At 43.3% G+C, this 19,828-nt stretch overlaps 1 protein-coding gene across 6 annotated transcripts in view; it reads left to right on the top strand.

Annotated features, from left to right (window-relative positions):
* Window positions 1–19,828, top strand: part of TSPAN11 (tetraspanin 11) — a 281,179-nt gene that overhangs the window by 222,632 nt on the left and 38,719 nt on the right. For 5 of the 6 annotated variants that reach the window (XM_025192155.1, XM_025192158.1, XM_006035947.2 and 2 more), the window contains one exon: window positions 15,179–19,196. The exons of the other annotated variant lie outside the window; for it this stretch is intronic. In XM_025192155.1, coding sequence (XP_025047940.1) covers window positions 15,179–15,238 — 60 coding nt within the window. In that variant the 3' untranslated portion in view covers window positions 15,239–19,196. Of the gene's footprint in view, window positions 1–15,178; window positions 19,197–19,828 lie in introns of those variants that run through there. 6 annotated transcript variants of the gene reach the window in all.

Here is a 19,828-nt window from a genome sequence, read left to right as displayed (position 1 = left end):
AGAATGGGGGGGGGGGGGGGGGGGGGGGGCATAGTGGCAATCAGAATTTGTACCAGGGTACCAGGCTGCCTTGTTACACCTCTGGTATAACCCCTGTTTTGAGTAGTCTACACAAAGACACCCACCAGCTCTCTTGTATAGCCACTGTAGCAAGCAGGATGCATTTCTGTGATGCTGAAATATCAGGATGTCCCTTAGCTCCACATCTCTCTCCACTGTTCTGCTGCTTATCCATTGAGAACAAGCTAAGATATACTCCTAGGATAGCTTCTTACCAGAGACCAGACCTTGCAGCTCCAACAGAGGAGGTTTCTCTCCTTTGGTCTGTAAAACATTATGGTCCTCACTGCTGTAAGAGTGAAGTACTGGCAGTTGTCAATTGCTCTGAAAATCTCCTTTGCTGCATACAGTAAGGAAACTAGATAAAACAGAGATGGGGTTTCTTATGCAAAGAAGATAAATCATACAAATAAACTTAACTGTAGGTTGGAGAAACAGAATGCAAGAAAATGATCTCACGCTGCTTTTCTTACTAGAAAACAATGCTTCTCTGATCTGTGTACTCTCCCATTCTTCCCATCAAGGTTCTCTGCAAGACCTTCTCTGCTTGCACTACCAGTTATCCCAGCTTCTGTCAGCTGGCAGATTAAATATGAATTCCAGGGTATAGAGAGTTCCTTCGACAACTTCACTTTTCCAGAGAGATGTCTTACACACTTTATTTTTCCTGTTGAATTCCTGGGGAGTATATGCATATTATGAAAATGACTCCCTGTCCCCCTCTTCTCGCCCCCCAACAATCAGATATGCATCTGTCTGTCATGCCAGGTGATATCCATGATTTACAATTATATTTAAAAATGTAGAAATAGTTACATCCAGACAGATAAATGCTAATCAGATTTATTTCACTTATTCAAGAGACATCTAGATGCCCTCCATGTAAACTTTCTTTTAAAATATTTTTCTGAGATGCATACTTAGAGTCATTGCCTTGTGTGGGGATTCCTGATGCTTAAGTGCCATTCCTATCATTGCCTAATCCAAGTCATACGATAAAAATACAAAACTGCATTCACATGAAAAACCATGGCTCATATAGCCATAAAAATGATAGAACTGAGTATAGCTTAACACTAACTAGAAACAGAGAGATAGTTAGCTATGTTAATCTGAAGTCTAGCATCTGACAAAGTAGGCTGGCAGCTATGAAAGCACATTCTTTTCTGAACCAGTTAGTCTTGAGGGTGCCACCCTACCCTACCTTCTATCTGTAAATAGAAACCAAACGAAATATTAGTAAATCTGATTCAGGAATATATCTGTGCATGACACATGGTGCACCTTGCTTTTGGATAAGTCCATGACTGCCATGTGAGGCTAACGACAGCTTGATTGAGATAGCTGTGTTCTGCATAGGTTGAGGGTTGCAGTATAGTTGACTGCCTTCATTTTTACCAACCTACATTAAGTAAAAGAGCCATGGAGTATTTCTAATGGAGTTTATGCCAAGCAAGATCTAGCTCAGTATCACTCAGGAGCATGAGAAGTGAAAGCACAGTCAGAAGTTAGATGAAGAAATGCATACCCAGTTGCACATGCAGAAGAGCACCTGCAGCAGCAGCAAAGTAGGCCTGTTTATCACTAAGAGCCCACAGTGTTCTTATGACTCAGGCCTTGCATTGGCTCACATTCACGTGCAATGAAAGCAATATCTGCAATGATCCATAAAATCATAATAAATAATACATTCAAGTAGTAGCAGTAGAGTTGTAGACCTTGTGGCCTGATTGTCTATATTCCAGGGATGAAAATAGGCAGCCTGAACATTAGTGAATTTAGTCTGTGCGCTCAGGCATATGCTTATGCCCATAGGCACTAGTGCTGGCCAGAGGCATAAGAACCAGGGTCTGCAGCCTGTGCAACACAGGTGTCAGGGTCTGAGCTACCTGCAGCAGCTAGAGCTGGCAATGGTTATGGCTGCTATTCTTGGGCCCCCTCTAAGTGGGCACATGGGGCTGGTGCCCTGGTTGTCCACTGCTTGTTAAGCTCCACTGTGAACCCCAAATAGAAAAAGCACTGTCCTTTTCTTCTCTAAATAATTCTTATTCTGTTTCTAGCTATTAAAAATGAAAACTGTAATTTCAAGAGTTTTTCCTTTCATTTCAAGTATTTCCTACAGCTATAGACGTAAAGGCAAGTCACAGTTGCATGCTTGTTTCAGAGTGGTCTGTCTTCACACACGCTTTTGCCTCCACCATGATTTATCAACCAGAAATAGCAGTGGACAGAAAACATGAAAGTGCCTGGAATTTCCAGTGGCTCTGCTGAGCTCTTGTTCCTCATGGATAAGGCCTCTCATAGTTTGACATTTTCCATCATGCTCCTCCTCCTTCCATTGTTTCCCTAACCCAGTCAACAGACAGGTGCTTAAAATGATACGAATAAAAGAAAGACAAGAAAACATGCCAAATGCAGTCAAACTCAGTAAGATATTTGCTTCTTGCTTAGACTCACCCTCATCAGTTTAAAAAACAACTCAACGCCTTGTATAGCACTGTTGTACATTGCTTTGCCTTGCTCTTGTTGACCTTGGACAGCTCAGGCTCACATCCCAATTCAGGGCTGGAGGAGCCATGTCATCCTGTGGACATGCACGTGTCTCTTATTCTGCCTGACTCAAAGTGATGGAGGGAGGTGGTGCATTTCATAAAACTTTAATAATTCATTTTATGGAGTTTTGTCCACACAAGCCATTTCTTTTGCAGCAGATATGGTAACCTAATGTTTTGATTTCCAGTAAACCAAATACAGCAGTGATCTGTTAAACTCAAAGAATCCCTTCATGTGTATAAATGTTTACTCCTGTTTAACTAAAAATTTCAGTCTCAATCTACTGTGGGTAATTTTTTTATAATGAATCAAACCTTTCCCTTTTCCTTGGACTGCCATCCATTTCTTAGTTCATATGTTATAGTACCTACCTCATTGATGTCAACGGGTGCCCTTCCAATATTTTAAATGGGCTTTGAATCAATCCCAATTTGCTTACCTCACCCCTGGCAAGCCTAAGAAAGCAGGGGAATCAAAAGATGTGCTCTCAACATTGTGTAAATTCACTTAGAGGATTATTTTTCTGATGTTAAATAAATGCATTTGATATTCAATGTTTACTTTTCAAATGGTGGGTAGGTCAAACATTGAGTCTCACATGGTCTGTTGAAAGGAAACTTCAGGCAGTTTAGTTTTCTATTGTGTAGGTAAGAGCCACTGTTATCCCAATGGAGAAATCTATACACCAGTAGTCACCAACCAGTCAATTGCGATCAACTGAACAATCGTGGAGCCTCTGACAGTCGATCTCAGTCTGGGGGGGCTGAGTGCACATGCGTGCATGAGTTCAGGCCCCCCCGTGACTGAGATCGACTGTCAGAGGTTCCACGTCCTGCCGCTGTGTGGGCAGGGGCTAAAGCTCAGCCCAGTAACAGGACAGCTGCAGCAGGACTCGGTGCAAAACCCTCTGCTCCGCACACAGATCCGGGGGGGGCATGTGTCCCCGAGGCCTTTGCCAGGGTGCGTGCAGTGGCAGGAGCCCCCCTGCGCCTGGACTATCATCCCACCACCCAGCCAGGCAGGAACAGCGCCAAACTCCAGGGCCCAATCCTGGTACATGGGATGGGAGGGAGAGGGGGAAGCACAGGGCCTCAGGGCCTTATCCCAGTGTGCAGGGGTCCAGGGCACAATCCCAACACATAGAGCCTGTTTAGGTCTCTTCCAGTGTGCGGGGGCCACCACTGAGCCCAGCCCGGGCCCCACTCACCCCAGCCCCTGCCTCTTCCCCTGCCCCACTCCCTCCCTCACCTCAGGGGCCTTGATCTGCCCCCCCATCCCTCCCCTTCCCTCCCCCACAAACTGACCTGCTTGGGGGGGCATGGCGCACAGTAGAATCTGGGTTGCAGTTTAATTCAAAAAGTGATCTGACACTTAGAAAGGTTGGAGACCACTGCAGTACACAGAGAAAACAGCATTATTTAATTATTTAAAGCAATATTTATTATTTTTGAAGTATTATGAAGCTTCAAAACCCCAGTGACAGCAGAGTTGTGCTAATGACAGCACTGTTGTGAATGACAGACTTGCAAATCCAAGCTGCATTCTGATATTTTCAGTCACACTGGGCACAGCTACACATTTGCTTTACTGCAGTTGACTAATTAGCTCCGTAGTAAAGCATCACAATCTAAACGTGCGCCGGTATTAGGGTGCAGTAAATTAATTAACTCTGCCATAGGATAGCACTGCCAGGGGTATTTACTCTGCCAAAATGCACATGTAGACAGTGACAGGAGCAGACTGGGGCACAAGGGTGCTAAAGTGCAGGGGCTGCCTGCCGCCTAGCCCCACACTTTAACACACAAATGCCCCAGCCAGCCCCGCTGCCACCCGAAGCCTGGGGCTGACCTCCTATGTCCCCTGCCAGCCCAGGACTACTGCACCCTGGCTTAAACTGCTGCGGGCCCAGGTGCATGTGTAAATGCTGCACCTGGGAGCAGATTTCTCCAGCGCAAACTGCACCATAGTTTATCACATCACCTTAATGGCACAGGTAGATGCGTCCACTGGCCGGATCCAGATGTGCAGTCATGTGTGGTCTGTGGGGCTGCAGACCTCTTTGCAGCACCATAAACTGCGCACACAGCACGTTAAAATGTGCCCCGCACTGCAAATTTGTAGCGCAGAGCAAAATTTGCTACCAGGAAATCCTGGTAGCAAAACAAAAATGCCACAAAAAATGTGGTGTGGGGCATGCCACAGGAGTATGCACCAGCAGACACAGAGGCTCAGCACTCCCAGGAAATGCTCTGCCTCCCAGCCAGAGCATCTCCCCTCCTCTAGTTCCACCCCAGTTCCTCCAGCACGGCAGGAGCCAGGAAGAGCAGGGAAACAGCAGTTTCCCCGACGTGGGTCATTTGCCCTGCACCAACGTGCACGTGAAGAGACGTGTGCAGTGGCAAAAAGTAGTGGCATAACTTTGTGCTACTACTTTTTTGCTGCAGCAAGCGCACCCCCATGTATGTGGGGACACACCCACTGAGTGTCAACTTACTACCCAAGTAGTCAGTCTTATTGCAGTCAGTGGAATTCTTTATCTGCTTGAAGTTAAGCATGTGCTTGAGGTGTATTGCTAGACTAAGACCTCTGTGTGGTTCTGCTGTAATTTAAGTGACTTTTGTCCTGACTCTGAAAATTGGAAGAGCTGAACTATAGAAATAGTTGCTTACTCTTTTAGACCCATTCTACGTTTATGGGTTTTACACAACTAACTGGTTAATTGTGCCATTAATTTAGACGAGCTGCACATGCAAAGTAACTGTCACACCACAAAAATGTCTATCCAGCTATATGGTTAGAGCTGAAAAATGTGCAATAACTTTATAGCTAGTTTCTATCCAGCTTTAATTTGCACATGTAGGAGGGTCTCCCCCTGCAGCTGATGGGGTCTCAACCACTGGGGTACATCAGGCTCAGCTGGGACTAGGAGTCCCACAGTCTCCCTGCCTCAGCAGCCATCCCATCAGCTACAGGACTCACAGCTTGCTACTTGCCAGGGCAGGGGGTGTCCAGGATGATGATCCTGGGCTCCCCCTGCAACAGCAGTAGCGTGTGAGAGGATCTGATGCTGGATCCCAGAATCACGCCTCCTGATGTGCATATGTGGCATGGCAGGGGGCACGATTTTGTGGATCTGCTTCAGATCCTATCATGCCTTTATGTGAACATCTAGAGGGTCCCTTAGTTTATTTTCTCACAGGAGGTCAAAAATTATTGACCATATGCATCTCCAATTGTGAGTGTATGACTATTTAAAGAAATAGTTCAAATTTCTACTTTTCTGTTGCTAGTGTTAAATTTGGTTGCAAGGAAAAACAGTGCCAAGTCCTGTACTAATTGGTGATGAATAGGGAAAGCCATTTGACAGTTAGATTACCCCTCTAACATTTTTATCCTGAAGAAATCTGTTTTATCCAATTTAACTTGTTTTCCTGATTGTCTTTGTTCCTGGGGCACTAGCTGCTTGGTGCAGTCCTGACTGCCTATTTTAACTATGTTCTCTATAAGGAAGAGGAAGAAGACGCCTCTTCTGTAATATGACTGGTTAGCCTTCTTCACACTTTCATATTTCTGCTGTGTGTGCATTGTCCCTTGAAATGCATGTCTGGAAATGTTCTTGTAGCTTGAGGCTACCTTGCATGATTCTTTTTTTTTTTTTGGTCTCATCTGTTGTGCTTGGTAAAAGGCTGTGGGCTATTTCTTCACAGCCCAATCTATAGCAAATGGGAAAGCACTCAGTGGCTTTGCATGTGATTTGACTGGCTTTGTGAATTTGTGTAAGAATAAATATGCATTACAAATGATTAAATGTTTGTAAGTTATAATGCCTAACCTTGCAAACCTTTCTCCAAAGAGTAATCCTTACATGAGAAATTCCTTTTGAAGAGAATAGATCAATGGGGCACTGTTACTTTTTAATGGCCTCTGTAACGTTTCAGGAATGGAAATAGTATTATCTAAGTATGCCTTTTACGATAAAGAATATTTTAACATCATTTAATTGCAAAGGCCAAGAGCTTGGCAGAAATTAAAAAAAAAAAGAATTGTCATTTATATGGATAATGAAAAGAGCCACTATAATATTGCATATGATAAAATAAATTACAAGGGATACAAACTCTCCTGTATCAGGGAATAAATCAGTCTGTGGTTGAGAAAAGGGAAAAGAAGATTTTCTTATGAACTAGTTATTTCTAAATTGCCCACATCAGGATTTTGGTGTTATTCTTGGCAATATTTGCCACTGAATGCTGTGAGAAACAGGATACTGAACTAGCTAGACCACAGCTCCAGTCTAGTTTAACAACTCCTTTGGGCAATGTTATGATTTTGTTTTAAGCCCCTGACATTAACCATAAAGACATATTATCTTTGTTCCTAGAAAATGTTAATTCCACTGTACTCATTAAGTAAGGATTATTCAGTGCAAAACTGAGGCCCTAAGAAAACAAATTGAAGTAGAAAGCCTTTCAGCATTAACAAAAACTGATTTGATCAAAATAATGTATGTTCTGGAAAGTATTTGGGGAATTGTCTAAATTGAATATAGGTTTAATGTTTGTTCTGTATGCAACAGGCATAAGACCTACCTCTCTATAACACTGAAGTCTCTTCAATCATTTTACCTGTGTAAAAGGACCTTAAACTGGGAGTAAGAAAGAAACATGTCCATAGTCATATGCAATGGTATAATACAGTTGGATATGCCAATAGCAATATATAATTTCTTGGTCTTTTAATAGATAATTTGCATGCATGGTATGTTACTGAGTTGGATGAGTTATCCAAAGAAATAAAAAATGTGGTTGGGAATCACTAATAAAGTTCAGAGCAGGAGAAAAACAAATGATGTGCTTAAAGCAAAATTCATGCTGCATCTGCACTGTTACAGTTGGACTCTTCTGTTTGTAACAAAAGTAGAATTTTATTTCTGGACCTGGTACCATGAATGCATACTGCTGCACACTGAAGATGGATTACCGATGTGACAGGAGCAAGAGTTCAGCCACTGGAAGTTGAGAGAAATCAAATGCCGTTCTGTTATTCTGTCACAAATGAGAGGGACTGTCCTTGCCAGAAAACATTCCCCACAGGGCTTGCTCCAAAACTCACTGGGATTAATGGAAAAATTCCTGTTGACTAAATTGGTCTTTGAAACTGCACATGGAACTCTGCACCCTGTAAAAAGCAGGAGATCAGGAGCTAACTCACTTGTGGGTATTAGCCAATGGTAAAACTCCACTTCATAGTACAGCCACTGCTGTTACCAGCACCACCAGCACCCTGATGTATCCGGAGCATCCTGGTGCCCCCTGCCTGCTTGCCTCGAGCAGGAATTTCCCTTCCCCTCCTTGTCTTGTGTCAAGGAAATGGTTGAACGTATTTTCCAGTCATCAAGACCTCAGATTGAGGAGACACTCAGTGCAGACATCTGCCTAGCTCTGTTCTTCCCCTTCTCTTTTCTCCTACAAGGTCTTCTGACAGACCAAGAATGCACACCTTACCTATGGATAACACACGGGGATAAGAGAAATAGGTGTCTTGTTACCACTCACTGCTGACTGCTACAGTTACAGACTGACACATCCAGTGAGTGCAAGGATGGTGGCTAGGTAACCCATTCAAGGATCACAAGCCAGACAGTTTCTTTCCTAGTTACCTAGCTAGGGAGAGGAAAGTATCTTTCATCCCACCTTAGTGAGAGCTGGTGCCTACAGTAGCCATCATCAGTGACTCAATAGGATTTGAAATATCAGCTCCTAACCTGCAATATCCCCAAAGAATCTGCCACATATGACTGATTCCTGCCTCCCCAACTCCCTGGACAACCTAAAAGCCTCAATGGATCCCTTTCAGCCTCAGCCTCCCTTGGAGATTTGCTGCCATTAAACTTTAACTTTGGCTAGGCTTGCAGGGGCTTGTGTGGGGACCTCAGTACTTCAGTACCTAGGTAGAAACCAGAAAGGGTTGGTTGATTCACTTCCCAGTTGCTGTCAAGAGAAGAGCTTGCACATTTCTTGCTATTCTGACATGCCTAGTATCCTGTCAGGATGGGCCACATGGTCTACATACTCACGCATGAGCTAACATTTCCTGCTCTTTCCCTGCTGACCCCAAAAGCCATAGTCCCCTAAAGAAGTGGTTTTCAACCTGTGTTTGGTGGAAAGGGTTCCATGACTTTAGGAAGTTTGAAAACCACTGCCCTAAAGTGATGTTGACACAAAATAGGAGAGGAGCAATATGAACTCCAACATCCAGAAGCAGGAAGAACAACAACATCGCTGGTCCACTGAATCTTCCTTCTTGTCACGTAAATGGATTAACTTGCCCGGCATCAGTGTTTCATCTATTCCTCACTTGCTTGCACCATTATACTTACCTAGAGCCTTAGTATCTTCCCCTGCAGGAGGGAAGCAGGAGAGTGCATCCCTCCTCTGCTGAGTGAATGACCCTGAGCTTCATTAGAAAAACAGACGTCCCCTTTCATGAGGCCAATGGGCTTGTTCAGGAATGTACTTTCGTGACAGGACACCAACCTGTAGCTATTGTTTTGACATGATAAGCATTTTTCCCTCCACATCAGTTGAAAGAATTTGGCTTCTCCTTCAGGGCTGCATAACTTAGTACTCTGGGAAGACCTGTGTCATGTAACAGAAATGATGTATTCAGTGTTATCTCCTGCCTCTGGGCCAGGTTTTTAAAAATAGGTAGGTGGTTAGAGATGCAGAAAGGTAACTGGTGGGCACTCAAGTACCTTATTCCCTTTGACTCCAGTGGGTGCCAGGGCCCATGCCCTTAAAGGAGCTTCAATCCCTAATTTCCCTTGAAATATTTTCTCCTGGTCAATTTAGGGGGTAACTTTCCAGGGAGGACTCACTGGACTAAAAATACTAGATGTGAATTATAGTGCTTACGTTTCTTGAAATACTGGCCCTACTAATGACTGGGGCCTCGTAGTTCTTCCCACTTCCAGGGCAGACTGATCAGAATTTATCTGAAGGGATATTTCACCAGAAACCCTGTAAGCCAGAATTGTGTCTGGTCTTCTGTAGATATCACTTTGCCTGCTGATTTTTGTCTCAGAAGCAGCTGCATTTCAGTGGTGGGTGAAAACGTGCCTTTCTGTGCACGAAGAAGCACTTTGGATCGCAGTGTTGTCACGTGAGGTGCTGGCTAATTGTCCCCTTGAGGAAATTTCTGCATTGTGCTTAGTCATACCAGTCAAATCTGTGTTATCACATAATATTCAGTAGTCTACTCCCCCTGCAAGTCCCTATCATCTTTCTACTGTAAATAATATTTTTTACATTTCATGCAGAGGTTGTAGAGCACTTTGCAGTTGTTACTGAATTGTCCAAATATGCCTAGAACATAAGAATTAATGGCCCATTTTTCATTTGGTTCAACTGAGGAACAGGTGGATGAAAACACCCAACATTTCACAGCACATAACAATCAGACCAGGAAACTTGACACCCTGGCCTTTGCTCTAGCAGTTAGATGACAGTTTGTCTCCTAAATATTGCAGATGACTCTAGTATCCTGTGTACTTTGTTGGGCACCAATGACTAGTATAAGATAGCATGGCATTATAATTGCTAAACTACATGTAGAAATAACTTTCCTCTCTGCTTGCAAGCATAAAAATTGCCATAAGTCAAATGTGCTTTTTACTGCCACTGATAAAACATAAAGTAGCTGTCCTTTGAAGTTTAGGCAATCAAGCTTTTGAACATGATTACGGGTTTTTCCTTTTTCAGCTGTGAAAAAAATTGCTCATATCAAAAGCAGCATATCATCCCCTCCCCTCTCCACCCCATTTCTGTTTGCTCAGCATCCCATATATTTTTCCATTTGTCCAGTTTGAAGATAAATCAAAGCTGTCACTGCTGAAATGGGTCACATCGATACAAATACGAAGTCCCACACTCATGTGGCTGCAACATGCTGGTGCTCATGAATGAGTAGGCATTGCCTGGACGTTCTTGCAGGCTTAGTGCTGTTAAAGGTCCTGGTCTGTGAACTGTTTATGAACAGACAAGCCGCAGAGCAGAGCAAATTAATTCTTGGTGACCCCATCAAATCTTCATGCTGTGAGTCAGATCCTGGTTCTGTCCCCAGACTTTCATGGTGGTGGCAATGAGGAACTATAAGCCAAATCTGCCCTGCACTCAGCCAGTTACAGGACTTAAGATGAAACAATCAAAATGAAGTCCAGGTAGCAGAGAAGATGGCCTGACACATAGGAGGTACCATGGGTGCCTTTGACATGGGTAATGTGTAAGTCACAGGACCCAATGTTGCAGAAGTGCAACATTGTTGTGGAGCCTCCATCCTCAAACGGTTTTGAGAGCAGATTGAACAAATGCTTGTCTGGGGTGGTTTAGACCAGTGAGGGCCAACCTTTTTGGCACGTGCCACAAACTGGAGGTCCCCTTCCTCTGCCTGATCTGCTACTTTGCTTTCTGCTCCCAGCCCTGTGCTCCCTGCCTGATTAGCTGCTCTGCTTTCTACTTCCTTCCCTGTGCTCCCTGCCCAACTTGCTGCCTTGCTTTTTGCTTCATGCCTGGTCTGCCACTGTGTTGCCTGTCTCCTCCTTGATCTCTCATATGCCACAAACAGAGGCTGCCCATGCCACTTGTGGCACCTGTGTCGCAGGCTGTCCATCCCTGGTTTAGATTAATGTTCCTGCCTTGAATGAGTGGGTTGGACTACATGACCTTCAGAGGGTCCTTCCAGCTTTATTTTTCTATAATTCTATCAAAGTTTATTTCTACGCAATAGAAGCCTGCTCCAAACCAAAGAAAATGAATAGGAGTTTTTTCCATTAATCTCAGTGGGCTTTGGATCAGATTGGAATGGGTTACTTTGTGTTTCCTGTCTGCTTCCTGTCTCCATCCATTGTTTTTATTGTGTAGTATTAGAGATGCAAGCCTCTACATGGAGTCAAGAAGTGTTTTCAGCGAAGGCCTGATTCTCATTTCCACACAGGCCACTTCACACTATTCTGGTAGTACAGAACAGCCAGACAGTGGGAGTAAGTGACATATATGCTCTGTATAAGCCCCCTTTCCACTGCCAGAGCTTTACGAATTTGGAATGAGGATTGTGCCTGATATTTTCTGTGCCCTGTCAAACTCATAATAAGCTTTCTCCTCTGTGAATTGGGAACAGATATTTTCTAGCTTCTTTGCCTTGTCAATAGGCTCTCCTGTCCTAGAACCAGAAAACAAACACCAACTTCAGCCTCATGGAGCTGTTTGGTTTAAATGACCTGCCAAGAGCGTCTGACTGCAATTAAGTCAAGATATAGCTGAGTGCATCAAAGCCTTATTAGGAGAAACATCAGACAGAGAAAATGGAAGTGGCAGCAAGTCTGCTTGCACTGCAGGCGTGCTCAGAGGCTCAATGCTGCAGCTGTGCAAAAGGAGAGACTCTTTAAGATCCCCTAGTATCCAGAGTGCAAAGGTACCCCGTGTGGGAATGTCTGTGGGGCCAATCTGGCCCTAGTCAAATGGACTAAGGCATCCCTATGGTGAAAAGAAATTGGAAGGGTAGGCTAAATCTAGGGCGAAGTTACACATTACACTTAGATCATACTAAATCCATGGAATGCTAAGTAGCATTAAAGGTAAAATGTGCTGTGAGACGTTGCTTGTTAAGAGTTAATATTGTTTCTCGCCTACACACCTCTGACTTTCCACTAGAGGGCTGAGGATCAGGGGCATACATAGGAGCCAAGACACCTGGGCTCTATCCCTGCTCTGGGTGGGGTGGGGAGTGGGCAGTGGCACTGAGAGCAATGTGTCCTGGGATGCCGGAGGACTGCAAATTGCTTGTTTTATCTCCATGGAACAGACTAAAGTTACCCTAACATGAGCTAGGTAGTATGGTCCAGAGTTAACCCTTGCCTGAAGTGGCTTAACTTTGAGATGTTCAGAGGGCACTTAGCATGAGTTACTGGTCTTAACGTGCACATGCTCATGTGTAACATGTAACTTCACCCCAAGGGTGCTGACCCCAGGCCAAGCACAGTAATTTATTCTGCATAAGTATTCTCTTGTACAGAAGGCTGGGAAGGGTGAGATGAAGGAGTCTAGCCCTGTGCTGATTGTTTGGGCTATAGGGAGGTGCAGGAAGCAGAGTGGTTCAGTGATCAGCCAGTGCCAAGGAGTTCCACAACTGTCTGCTTAATTCAGTGTCTGAGCTCTAAGTGATGAGCTTTTGCACAACACACCAAGCTGTTCCAGCCATGCCCAAAAGCCAAACCCCATTTCAGTACACTCACTGAAACTGTGGCACTTGTTTCATTTGGACTGGCATTTGGCCCTATGTGGTGTTTGTGACCTTGCTTGGGCTTTCTGCATTGGATTGACTTCTGGTCAAGGTCAGACATTCATCCAAGGTGAGCAAGGCTAAGATCCACCAGTTTCCAGAGCCAGTGGCACACAAGGGAATGATACAGCCAGCACTGCATCCAACTGCCTTTGACTTCCCAGCCAGAAAGACTAGGTACCCATTCACAACTGGGTTAACAGAAGAAGGCCTTTGGCATACATCTGGATACAGGCTTAAACTTATACCTCAAGCACCCTCCTTGGACTGACACCCCAGCCATGATCCAACACAGCAGGGATGATACTGCTATACAGGTTCTAGCTCAGTATAGCAGGGATCTTACTTTCAAGCAACTGGGATATATTTGTCAGCCTCCTCTTTGCAGTTCATCACATCTCTAAAGATGTCAGGAGGTCAATGTTCCAAAAAAATCTGACGCTGAAGCAAAAGATTTCCAAATAGTAGGCAATCAGATGATCCCTGAACTTACCTGAGAACAATATTAAGTTGTCTGAAGGTATTTTCAACTGCAAAAAACACTCCTTTTTTCATCTGACTTGCACGTGACAGTATGAGACATTTCAGACATCCATGGTGTAAGCAATGAGGTCAGGGTGGGGGGATGAAAAGGAGAAGCTCACACAAGCTGTAAGAATGTATCTTCATTACCAAGTGTCAGCGCGGTAACTAAAAATAGAACCGCATTGTTGACATTCAAATGCATGGAGGACTGGCTGCCAGGAATGAGCCTGCTGGGACAAACAAGACAGACAAAATTAGAGAGAAAGGAAAACAGTCCACGAGCAGAATGCAGGACATCCTAGACAGGGTGCAAAGGGTATGTTTGTGCAGCATGCTGCAGGAAGGGCTACAGGTACCCAAACTAGGTTGGTTATTATCCACATTAGCACAGCACTCTGCTGTCCCTTTTGAAGCAGCTATCCCACTAATGGTATCTATGCTAGCTTGTTCAGAGCTAACTCTTGACCAGGTTACCCAGAGAGGTGGTGGAATCTCTGTCCTTGGAGGTTTTTAAGACCTGGCTAGACAAAGCCTTGGCTGGGATGATGCAGTTGGGGACAGTCCTGCTTTGAGCAGGGGCTTAGACTAGATGACCTCCTGACATCCCTTCCAACCCTAATTTTCTATGAGACTAACTCAGTATCACTGCATGGCATTGCAAGGAGATGTAGTCCCAGAGGTTCACTTTCTTCCTAATTTCTGCCAACATAGCTGCTCGAAGGGTTTGATGCTGTGAGCCCTCCCCTCCCCTCATCCCCACTGGGAATGAGGTCCATAGTTGGAGCACTAGGAGTCCCTTCCAGCTGTTTTGTTTTGGGTTTTGTTTTGTTTTGGGTTTTTTTGCCCTTCAAAGGATTGATTAGACATTGTGATGTCTTGGGACAAAATGCCTCCAGCTCCCAGCCGGCCAGTATCTATTCTACTAAACTCAATAAATCCAAGCTATTCCCAACTTCTAGAAAGCACAAAGGTGCAGGCAGTGTGCAAAGTGGGCAGGAAAGTAGGTCTCTAGAACAGCACCTGCACCGGACTGCAGGTGTATAGGGTGTAACAGAGAAGATGAGAGAAAATGAGGGACCCAAGGAATCTTGGACAGCATCCATGAGCCGAGTGTGAGTTGCTGAGCACTGTCAGCTCCTGGTGGCCTGCTGCCAACCTCATGCAAATGCAAGGTGAAACTCACACTGACTTTAGTGGCAGCGGTGCCAGACTCACAGAACCAAATGTGCATGGAAGTGTGCACAGCTTCCAGTAATGCACTCTGAGTATCTGAAGCCCCAGACTGAAGAGGCTGAGAGGTAAGATACTTGCCAGTGGCAGCACCACACAGACTTGAACAATTGCACTTTTCTCAGTCAATAAAATTCAGAACTAATTTGGCTGATTTGGGTCAAGACATGAAATTTCAGGGGGAAAAAACAGGTAGACTCAAACAGATGTGCTAATAACAGAAGTAGTGTGGTGGTGTCAGCAGCATAAAGGGGTCCTGAATATTCATTCAGCCTAGGCCTAAAACCCACCGCTATTGTGGGGTTTGGAGGGCATGTAAATTACCCATTATTCTGCATAAATCTTTGCTGTTGATATTTTAGAGCTCTGTTTTTCAGTGTGGTATTGATTGGAATACTGAATTTATATTTGACTGAATGGTGATTTGATTACTGCTGACGTACAATAATTTATTCTTGTTTTTTCTTGAACACAGATCTGTGGGATGATTTTAACCTGTTTTCTGCACAGAAGACTTAAAATGGAATCCTACTGAAGAACAAAAGGGGTCCTATCAGTTTGCTTTCCTGTTAATGCACAACATAAACCTGGAAAGTATTAGCATGGGCCAGCATCAGTATTGCTTGCGCATGATTATTAGGTGATATGTCCGTTTGCTCAGTTCCAACTTTCCTCGTGATTTTGATATGCCTTAAATTGAGATGAGATTTAGCACAGTTATTGCTTGCAGCTTGTTCAAATCCAAAACCAAGTAAAGAAGCAAATTATGATTTTTCTTTTTAAAAATTTTTGTACAATTTCTAAAACAAGGTTTTACTGTACTGCTGCAGTCTGATTTGTAGAGTCATTCTTTTGTAGAGTCATAGCCTTAATGATGCCAGTTACTTTCCTGTAGGAAGAGGCAATAACAAGGTTAAACACTGCATCCTGTGTGTGGTCATAGTGGATTTTTTTCAGGTTAATAGACTTATCTTCCTAACAGTAGGGTACATTAACTTGAGCAATCAAGTTAATTTTAAATGAAGGGATCCAACAGAATTTTTCACATGTAATAACATTGTTAGACTTTCTGCTGTTCAGTATTTTTTTTAATTCTCTGTCTGTCTTCCTCTCCCTCCGGCTGAAGCTGCAGTCACAGCATCCTGTGGGTTGAGATGGAGGGAGGGCCAGAGGGCCAGTGTAGCTGCCAGAGCTACACTTGGAAAAGTCCAGCAGAGGGTGCTGTATGAGTAGGTTGGATGCATTTCAGCTAGCTTTCATCCAGAAATGTACTTAGTTTCAATTTAGGGCCTGGAGGCAGAATGTGATTAGGAGACAACAAATGGGAGACGATGTCTTTTTGCCTTGCCTCTTGCTGCTGCTCCATAGTCACCTGGCATGCCTGAGCTAAGATGTGTCACTTTGCCTCTTTATTGTAGCCTAACAGGTTGTTTCAGAAAATGATAGTTAGATCAAAGAGGGAGTTTTGTGCACAGCACATAGAACCTGAATCAGAGGAGAACATTTTATTTAAAGAAAAGACACCCACTTACTATACATCAATCAGCTGTTTTCTCTGATCAGGATTATATTAAATCCTCTGATCACATTATATTACATTTCTCTGATCAGATTATATTTAATCCATTTAGGTATCCAGGCTAGCTAAAGAGCTATACCAAAGCTAAACAAGAACGTTAAAATCTACAAAAAAAAGAGAAAGACAATAAACCCAAATCTGAAGCTCTATCCTTTTGTTGCAAATGCCAAATAACTCAGAAACCACTTTAGTGAAGACAACTTGGGTAGATTAGATAGCTAGAATGGGTGGCTAGATGGGAAGGATGGAAAGGTAGGTGGGAAGAATGAATGGCCAGCTAAATAGATGAATAGGATGGATGCTGAGATATATAATCCATTTTCTTTGTGATGGTCTCTTTTCATGACAGTGAGATTTTTTTCCATGGCAACTTATTATGATACCACACAGCCAGGTCCTTATCATACAGTTGCAGAAGAGAAGGAAAACTTAATTTATGCACACACACATACCCCTACCTATCTGTCTACATGTACATACATATATATGTGTGCGTATATCTATGGCTATATTTATATCCAAATGCTCAGCACTTCATAGCAGTTACTTCAATATGGGTACAAAAAGTCAAATTTCCCTTACCATTTATGCCTCCGAGACTGGCTTCATAATATTGTAAGAAAAGATACTTTATTTCAGAAGAATATTTTTTAAATTGCTTAGCTAGTCATATTAATGCCCTTTCCCATCCTCATATGGCACTATGACACCATCTGTCCAGCTACCTTTATTCTACAGTCTTGCTATTATACAGCTGCTGAGCGAAATCTGGCATCATTTAAACCGCAGGCTGGCTCTTTAACCCAGCAGTCCAGCTTCTTTAGCAATTGCTTTCTAGTTACCACCTCCCTGTTTTGCAGTTTGACATTGGATTGCCAGGCATGTCGGTTGAAGGGAGATCCATGTAGGTGCTCATGCTAGCAAGGTACTTGATGACTTATTTGGTAGTCTTAGAGGCTTACCTCTCTCCAGAATGACCTGAATGTTACTTTAATTGTAACCTGCCTGCAATTCTGTTACAGCAATCTACTACTGTATGTGGATTCATTATATTTTGTATTACAGTATTATCAGGCCTAAAGGAGGACTCCTGCCTGTTTAGTCTATGGCCGAATCTCTGAATCAGGCCAAATCTTTTCCAAATCGATTTGGAGGCTTCCAATTCGATTTGGACCTCTTAATTGGTCTCCCGATTCAGATTCGAAGATTCGGCTGCTGAATCAGGCCAAATCTCCGAATAGAATCGGCTATTGAGGCTTTGCACAGCCCTATTAGATGATAGAGCCTGGCATTAATGACTATCTGAAGCAGGGGGGACATCAACATCTCAGCAGCGAATGAGAGATAGTGGGCAGTGTGGGACAAGCTTGGAAGGGGAGACCGGCAGTCTGTCTGATGCAGTGGAAAAGAGATCTTTCATAGCAGTGCAAAGCACTGTTCAAGCAGCCTTTTTCCATATCTTTTCCATATCTCCAGACCAGTGTCTGCATTGTCTGTAATGATTAATCAGTCACAACTGCAAAGGAAAGGAAGTGTAACAGAGTGCTTGATTCTAGGGCCTGTTGTGCTGAGTCTTTCTGTTTTAGGTGTTAGAGTCCTAGGGCATCTTTATGTGTACTCCAGAGGCAGGGAGGCGAGAGCGCTTTAATTAGAGTGGCTCCAAGATCTGCTCTAATTCAAGTGCCCACAGAGTCTCATGTATTACGCATCCCATGCTGCAAAATGGCAGTGGGAATGCTTTAACTAAAGTTCAGTCAATGAGCTTTAGTTGAAGTGCCCCCACTGCCATTTTGAAGTGTGGGGACACTGAATACTCTAGACGCAGAGGCTGCTGCATGCACTAATTAGCACGCTCCAGCAGACTCGATTAATTGAGTCTGCTTTGACACACTGTAATTGCAGTGAGTTGGAGCATCATCCCTGCACGTCTACAGCAACCCCTAGGTTGGGAGGCACAGAGGGTGGCTGCTGAGTCATGCTGAGGTTACATAAGGTGCAGTTAGCTCTATTCTAAATATATGAGATGGTTTCTCATCTCTTTCATCAAGAAGGACCCAGCGGTTGGATCACAAAGGGTTCTAAAAAAGGAAGAACCAAAGAACTAGGAACATAGGCTGAAGTTAGTGCCTTTCACTGTTATTTAAAGTATCCATAAAGCCAAATCCCAGGGAAGGGATAAAAGTCAGAGTGTTAGTGGCAGGACTGAAGCCTAACTGGACTCAACACAGTGTGGTGGGTATACTGAGCTCAGGCCCAATGTATAATAGAATAATTGTGAACATCACCTATTTACTTTTATTAAAGTAGATTCTGGGTAAAAAATATGTTTTGAGATTCATTTGAAAATCACTTTTGTATAAAATGTGGATGGTGTTTTGTACAGGATAAAAGCTCTTAAAAATTGGACTGCACAACAGTAAGTGAAGCTGGAAGTAATGTGTACTATGATGCTTGTCTGCTGTCACCACCTCAGAAACAAATGCTCTTTCTGTGACCATAGAATATAAAACTTAACAAGGGTCAAAGTTCTTTTGCTATATTGCCCTTTCATAATTTCTACATGATTGTCTTGTTTGGGACTGTAATTAAAACAGTCAATTAAGTGCATAGAGGTAGTACAAAAATGCTGTCTTATCTTAAGATCAGAGTGCTGAATGCTAACATAACAACCATTACACCAGCCTGTATTCTGCCTTATCCCACCACACCATAAATTACCTTGCCTATTTCTTGCCACCAGGCAGAGTTTGTTATGACCAAGTGATTGTTATGCTATTGTACATGGTTAATTGCAACCTCTCAGTGAAAATGGTATCGGAATAAAGCCTTATAATTTAAAACAGGACCAAGTCCCATAACCACATTTCATTGAAATAGAAATTGTATTTTATGCTTGGGATGGTATATGTTTCCCCCCACCCCAAAATAAATAATAATTAATTATTAACTCTTTTGCATTCTTACAAACCAGGACCTACCATTATACAATATTTGAAGCCTATCATAGAGATTGTTCTACATTGATTCTACCATAAGTAAATCAAGAGTCTTCCTTCTGCCAATTGCCAGCAGGAAATCTGAGGCTCATAACATATGCTACTCCTTGTTTCTCTGCCTAAACACCTCATTTTGTTGGGACACTACTGTCCCTGAGTAGATTTATGGCACATCTGTTCCTGTGCAGGCTCATTTTGTTTCCTTGACTAGAAGCAATCTGCTGTTTGACTAGGGGACAGAGATGCTGAGGCAGGTTTATGAAGACGTGTCATTTTGACAGATATTTAGGCAAGGGAAATTGCTACCCACTTTGTTGTTCAGTGCTATCAATTTGTAGGGTTTTCTTATACTATTTGTGCATTTCCTGGTTTTCATTCAGATTTTCAGGCCAGACTTTCCAAACATAGGGGACTAAAGTCTAAATATAGTGCTTATTAAAGTACTTGGCTTTCACAGGCACTGAAAGTCTTTAAAGCCCCTTATGTGGGTATCTACATTTTAAATTAGGTTTCTAAGGTCGGGCACTTTTACATTTGAAAACCAGTTAAC

The sequence above is a fragment of the Alligator sinensis genome, unplaced genomic scaffold (genome assembly GCF_000455745.1).
Source record: "Alligator sinensis unplaced genomic scaffold, ASM45574v1 scaffold224_1, whole genome shotgun sequence".
Lineage (NCBI taxonomy): Eukaryota > Metazoa > Chordata > Crocodylia > Alligatoridae > Alligator > Alligator sinensis.
This window is presented reverse-complemented; position numbering and strand designations above follow the sequence as displayed.